This window comes from Mus caroli, chromosome 13 (genome assembly GCF_900094665.2).
Source record: "Mus caroli chromosome 13, CAROLI_EIJ_v1.1, whole genome shotgun sequence".
Lineage (NCBI taxonomy): Eukaryota > Metazoa > Chordata > Mammalia > Rodentia > Muridae > Mus > Mus caroli.
Window position 1 is genome coordinate 94,301,172 of NC_034582.1, and position 7,520 is coordinate 94,308,691.

The window sequence follows — 7,520 nt, forward strand, 5'->3', positions numbered from 1 at the left end:
ATTTTCAAAAGTAAAAAATTTTATTGTGCTTAGTATGTTATGTATGATCTACTTGAAACATTGTTTCAAGTTATTATTCCTTTATTCAAAAGTTTTGAATAAAGCTTTTGAGTAAGAGACCAAAGCTCACAAGCTATACATATACAGAGCCTGAGCTAATTGAATAGTTTGATGAACTCAGGCTCGAATTCAAAACCTTTGCAAATAAGACAAATAAGTTACATTTACATTTTAGAAAATAAAAGGTCACAAAGAATTGTGAAAAACTAATATTTTAAATTTATTAATGAATTGGCTTGGAATTTGCAATGATTTTTTCACATGTTTATTAATATGTATGGTTGTATTAATAAATATTATGTAATAATTAAATCAATTGAAATTGTAAAAAAAAAAAAAAAAAAGAAATCCCCCTGCCTCTGCTTCCCAAGTGCCAGGATTAAAGACTTGTGCTATCACTGCCTGGCCTAAATTTTATACTTATTCTGAGTTTGGTGGTTTTTATAAAAATGGCCCCCATAGGCTCATATATTTCAATGCTTAGTCACTAGGGAGTAGAATTATTTGAAAGGATTAGAAGGATTAGGAGGCATGGCCTTGTTGGAGTAGGTGTGGCCCAGTTGGAGGAAATGGGTCACTGGGGCTTTGAGACTTCAAATGCCCACACTAGGTCCAGTCTCACTCTCTCCACCTCTCTAGATCAGGATGTAGCTCTCAGATCCTGTCCCAGTGCCATGCGTGCTGCCATGCTCCCTGCCATGATGATAATGCATTAAACTTCAGAAACTATAAAGCAGCCCCCAATTAAATGCTTTTTTTTTTTTATAAGAGCTATCTTGGTCATGACATCCCTTCAAAGCAATAGAACAGTCACTAAGACACTTAGTATATGGATAGATATATATCAAACTTCAATTTTAACAGTGTCAAAAAACTTTTAAACCATTTATCCCAGCATTCAGGAGGCTAAGGAAGGTGGATCTCTATGAATTCTAAGCTATCCTGGTCTACACAGCAAGCTGTAGGCCAGACAAGGATACATATTTATACCCTATCCCCCCACCCCCAAAAAAGAAAATATTATTTTATTACATTTTATTTAGAGGTGTGTGTGTGTATGTGTGTGTGTGTGTACACATATATGCATGAGCACACAACTCATAGGAATTGGTTCTCTCCTTTCACCCTATAAATTAATATAGGGTCATCAGGGCTTTTTTTAAAAAATGGATCAGTAATTTAGAGAACTGGCAGTTCTTACAAAGGACTTGGGTCCAATTCCCGAATAAGGACCCAAGTTGTGGTAGCTCACAACCATCTGTAACTCCAGTTTCAGGGGATTCAACACCTTTTCTTGGTCCCTGTGGATATTAGGTATGTACATGTTCTACAAGTAAAATGCCCATAGACATAAAATCTTGTTGCCGTCTTGTTGGTCTTTAATACTGGTTTTGAGGATGATTTAAGGACATGATAAAAGACCTATAATATTCAGTCAAAATGACAGGATTTTATACTTACATAAAGACTATGACTATACTTCTGACATAGAAGTAATTAGGAAAAATGATAAAAGAAGTATATCAAACAGTAATGAAAAGAGATTGGGGGGGGGCGGCTGGTGAGATGGCTCAGAGGTTAAGAGCACTGACTGCTCTTCTGAAGGTCCTGAGTTCAAATCCCAGCAACCATATGGTGGCTCACAACCTTCTGTAATGAGATCTGACAGCCTCGTCTGATGTGTCTAAAGACAGCTACAGTGTACTTACATATAATAATAAATAAATCTTTGAGCCTGAGGGAGCAGAGGTTCAATTCCCAGCAACCACATGATGGCTCACAACCATCTGTACAGCTACAGTGTCCTCATATAGAAAAAATAAATAAATAGATCTTTTAAAAAAAAAAAAAGAAAAGAGAATTTTCAGAATTCTCTCTGCTTAAAGTCAGCTGATATACCTTATCCTTGTGGGGGCGGGGGGGGAGGGTGTTCAACTCGGGGACTCTCTCATGCTAAGCAAGCACTCTATCATTTAGCACCTCTAATCAATCAAAATACAGTAAAATCTGTGATTTCAGGGCCTAACAAAGTAAAAGTCTATCTGGAATAACAACTAAAGCGCTGTAGAACTAACTAAAAGAACACATTAGAAGGCTGGAGATGCAGCTCAATACAAAGTGGCTTTCTAGCATGCACAAAGTTCTAGGCTCCATCCCTAGAATTGCAGAAAACAAAACACAACACAACACCCTCTTTTGAACACTGGAAAATAGCTCAGTACCCACTTAATGATTATAAAGAACAAGGTATGCAAAGGTAGGCTCACTTTACAAAGAACAAAAAGTACAGAAAAGACATCTCCTGTGAGGTTTTGTCTTTTACTGTTTGTTATAATGCTAAGTGGGGGGCCTCCAGGGTTCTGAGTCTGCACACAGACTGAGGGACCCCAGTTCATTCAGATTGGTTAATATAGATGTCAGCAGCCGATAGCTGGGGGGGGGGCTTGGGGGGATGGAAGAGATGTAGGTGGGGCTTAGGTTTCCCAGGCTAGAGACCACTAGGAAGGAGGGACAGAGGGTTGGGGGAATGGAGGAAAGCGGCCGGCCGTGGCATAGAGAAGCAAGGAGAGCTGCCAGGAGATAGAGAAGCAAGAAGAGCAGCTAGGGCTAGGGGCCAAGACAACATGGCTCAGAGCGCTGCCTGGTTGGAGCTATGGGCAGTACATATGAAACACAGTAAGCAATAACTTCGGTTATGGATAGGAAGTAGATTCTAACAGCATGAAGGATAGGCTATTGTGTTGCTTAAGGCATATTAAAATATAAAGGCTGTGTGTGTGTGTGTGTGTGTGTGTGTGGGGGTCTTTCATTCCAGAAACATAAATGGCCAAAGGAAGGAAGAAACACAGACAGGATTTATTAAATTATATTTAGTACAACCTCCCTCAAATAACAATGCCCCCCCACCAAGGTAAAGAATCCACTTGCACAGGAGATGCAGGCCTAGGAACTTAGCATGTCAGAAATGTTCTCACAGACATGCAGAAGGAGCCAGGGAACAAGGAGTGATTCTAAAATCTAAAGAGATGGCAAGGTTTATTATAGTAATAACCTGTTAGATCTATCCCAGCTTGTGAATAACACTCATCACTCTCGTGCCAGACTGGAGTTCGACGACTGAAATGTGTAACTGAGTTCAATGGAATGAGCTTGGGTAGGCAAAAGAATAGAAGAATAAAATTGCTTGAGGCTGAAATGCCCGTCACTTATCATAAGGTAACTACATATGAAAATAATTTTTGTGTATATATACTCGGTAGGTGTTGAACCCAAGGCTTTCTACATGTTAGGGAAATACTCACCTAGTTATGCCACCAGCCAAAAGGCAGGTTTTTTCAAGAACTAGCTTTCACTTCCCCAGCACTACCATGAGTTACTGCAAATACCTGTTGATAAATTATCAAAACCACTTATAACTGATTAAACTTTCTAGACAATAAGCCCGGTGAGAGGCTAAAGTTCACTGTGTCTCTAGTATCGCCAGTGCTGGTCTCCCTCGAGCTGGTTTATTTGTTTATTTTTTTAAAGCCTCTCGAAACTGTAAGTAAACAAATCCTGATGGCCAGGGAAAACCTGACACACCCAGAAACTCTCAGCAAAACATTTACTCATGGTCCACAATGGACTGTCCTAGCCTATCTACAAGTGGCCTCGCCTGGAGCTAAAGGTCGAAAGAAAACTCTCCCCCAAAGCCTCCACACTCCACAGAGGAACTGGCTTCCAACAGACGGCAGGGCACAGCACCCACCACTCTGCGGAGGGGCGGGGGGGGGGGCGGGGGGGGGCTATACCCACCCTTTCAGGCTTTCTTAACATGGCTTCTTCTTTTTTTTTTTTTCCCTTCACTAACTAGAACTAAGTTTCATCTAAGCTTGTAGATTTCCTAACAACTCAGGCATTTCCAGTTTCTCATCAGCTCTTTCGAAGTCCTCCTATCCCCCAGCGCCAGGGGCCACAACGACCCTACCCTAGAGTCAGCCAGGGTCCAATATTTCAATTAGTTTTCATGGCAAGAAATCAGTCTGGCTAGAACCAGGCAAGGTGGGTAAGCCTGGGATCCTGGCTACTTGGGAAGCCTGTTTAGTTAAAGAGTAAGTTCAGGTCTAGCCTGGGCAACTTAAGGAGACCCTATCTCAAAAACAGGAAGTATTGAAGTATGGTGACTTGGCTTAATGGGTAAAGCCCTGGTCTTGAAACTGTGAATATATGAGCTCAGATCCCCAGAACCCAGGTAAAAGCCAGGTGCAGTCGCAAGTCTATAACCAAAGTTCTTCTGTGGTAAGATGGAGGCAGACACAGGAACCATCCTAGGAAGTCCCCAGGGCCAGCTGGCATGGCAAGCAGGAGGTGGGAGATGAGGGCCAACCCCCAGCTTGTCTTCTGACAGTCACACAGGGCCAGTGGCAGTGCACAGGCCTGTACTCAAAACACATGCCTCCCACGATCTACTAAACACAAACTCACAAGGACTAAAAACAAAAAGGAGTCAGTCCAAAAACCTAGGGACAGAACTAGTGGCAGAGTGCTTGCCTAGCACGCACAGGAGGCCCTAGGTTCAGAAAAAAAAGAAAGAAATGGAAGAAAAAAAAAAAAAAAAGAAAGCAACCAAGTGTCTATAGCTGCTTTTCACAGCATCCCAATAGAAACAAAGTCTCTTTCCACACACTTGTAAAGGGTTGAGCAACACTGCCTGCTCAGGTGCTTTTAAAGGATTCCTAGGCTTTCAGAAAAGAACACAACATAGGAAGCCTGGTAAGATTTACAATATGGTGCCCTCCCTCCTAAAAAGAAACTTCTGTAAATCTCTGTCTTTGTCACACTCAAGTATCTGAGAAGCTAAGTGGGATACAAGTGAGTCACAGTGACTGACCGTGATGCTATCAATAACTCACATGATATGTACTCACTGATAAGTGGATATTAGCTCAGAAACTTAGAACACCTAAGATACAAGATACAATTTGCAAAACACATGAAACTCAAGAAGAACGAAGACCAAAGCGTGGACACTTTGCCCCTTCTTAGAATTGGGGACAAAACACCCATGGAAGGAGTTACAGAGACAAAGTTTGGAGCTGAGACGAAAGGATGGACCATCTAAAGACTGCCATACCCGGGGATCCATCCCATAATCAGCCTCCAAACGCTGACACCATTGCATACATTAGCAAGATTTTGATAAAGGACACAGATATAGCTGTCTCTTGTGAGGCTACACCAGGACTAGCAAACACAGAAGTGGATGCTCACAGTCAGCTATTGGATGGATCACAGGGCCCCTAATGGAGGAGCTAGACAAAGTACCCAAGGAGCTAAAGGGGTCTGAAACCCTATAGGTGGAACAACAATGTAAACTAACCAGTACCCCCCAGAGCTCGTGTCTCTAGCTGCATATGTATCAATGATGTAGTCGGCCATCATTGGAAAGAGAGGCCCATTGGTCTTGCAAACTTTAGATGCTTCAGTACAGGGGAACGCCAAGGCCAAGAAGTTGGAGTGGGCGGGTAGGGGAGTGGAGGAGGGAGGGTATGGGGGACTTTGGGGATAGCATTAGAAATGTAAATGAAGAAAATACCTAATAAAAAAATTTAAAAAATAAAAAATAATAAAAAATAAGGCTACCAACAGTGGCCATTCCCACAATGCCTCTGTCCATCTGAACCCCATCTGCCTCCATCCCATAGGCAACAGTGTTTCCACCAAAACAGGAAAGAAAGAAAAAGGGGTGGGGAGGAGTTCTTGCATTCTGCAAAAGCCACCCTTTCTTTGTGACTTTTTTAGGAGGTACTCCTTCCAGAGCCTCGATCTACTCCCTGAAAATAGAAATGATTTAACCCTTTAATAAAGCAATTTCCACACTGACCTACCTTTTAAACATTCTGAGCAAAACAAACAAATAAATGAATAAACAACTTGGCCCAGTATGGTGGCACACACCTTTAATTCAAGCACTGGGAAGGCAGAGGCAGAAGGATCTCTGTGAATCTGAGGCCACCCTGGTCTACAGAGCAAGTTTCAGGACAACAAGGGATGTTACACAGAGAAACTCTGTCTCAAGAACAAAAAACAAAACACAAACAACTTACACATCATACAAACACAATGATGCAAAGCATGAAGTTATAAAAGTACAAAAAAAAAATGAGAACATAAGGTGAGAATTTAACAAAAGGTTAAAAGTGTTTTTGCTTTGTTTAAACTTACCCACTCTTCAACATTGGGGGGCTGTTCATCATAAATGTGTTCCTTATCCCACAAAATATTGGACTTATCATACCGGTCCATCTTTCTTCGGGTTTTCACAGCAAAAAAGATGATTAAAGCAAAAGCCACGATAATCATGAACCCCAGGACAATGGCTATAGCCTAAAAGATGAAAGATATTGACATAATTAATTTTAATTGCTTTAATTGAAAACTACCTACTAGGAGCAAAAACCCTTACCAAAGGGCCTAAGTACTTGTGGTTTAATAAAACTAAAAGTAAATTGTCACAGATTAGTTCTGTCATAAAACTAACCCACACTAAAGGGGGCCAAACACATACAGAGTGAGCCAGGTGCACATAAACAAAAAATGACACATTACACATGACTCAGTACTCAAACCCTGCTTAGCTAGGAACCATCAGAAGAACTCTATTTCATAGCTACAGGAATTTTGCCTGCATGCATGTCTGTGTGAGGCAGTCAGATGCCCTGGAACTGGAGTTACAGACCGGTATGAGCTGCCATGTGGGTACTGGGAATTGAACCCAGGTCCTCTGCAAGAGAAGACAGGGCTCTTAACTACTGTGCTGTCTCTCTAGCCCAGACAATGTCTCATGTAGCCCAGGCTAGCCTCAACACTCTATACATAGCTGAAGGTGATTTCAACCTATTGATCTTCCTGCCTCTACCTCCCAAGTGCTAGGATTAGACAGCCTCAAATTCTTGTAAAGAGTTTAAAAGCTGCTATTTTCAGAAGTAGTTTTAGATACCAAATCATACCTACAACCCTGTTCATGACACATGCCTGGCAATTCTTTTTACACTGTTAAGTTTTGGGGCCATACAGGATCTATCTTAACATAAATGATAAAGATAGGAATCTAACCAACCTAAAAATTAGAGCAAATGGATGAATGATTCCTTTGATCTAGCAAGTTCATCTGTTTTCAATGTCTTGTACTAGAAAGACCCTTGTAACAATGCAGCCCCCTCCCCTTGATGGCTCATCCATTGTCAGGCAGATGCATTAGGTGGCACCCTAACCTGGGCACACTTGAATTGGAGTCCAGTGCACGTTACACACTCCTGGGGAGCAGGAGCTCTCCTTCCCACTGTCTACCTCACAGTGACATCCTTTCTCAAAGAATATAGGGCCGGGCGGTGGTGGCGCACGCCTTTAATCCCAGCACTTGGGAGGCAGAGGCAGGCGGATTTCTGAGTTCGAGGCCAGCCTGGTCTACAAAGTGAGTT

General features: G+C 41.9%; 1 protein-coding gene across 5 annotated transcripts in view; it reads right to left on the reverse strand.

Annotated features, from left to right (window-relative positions):
* The window catches only part of Ocln (occludin), a 55,531-nt gene that overhangs the window by 31,542 nt on the left and 16,469 nt on the right, over positions 1 to 7,520 (reverse strand). For all 5 annotated transcript variants that reach the window (XM_029468412.1, XM_021180864.2, XM_021180866.2 and 2 more), the window contains one exon: positions 6,265 to 6,426. In XM_029468412.1, coding sequence (XP_029324272.1) covers positions 6,265 to 6,426 — 162 coding nt within the window. The remainder of the gene's footprint in view (positions 1 to 6,264; positions 6,427 to 7,520) is intronic.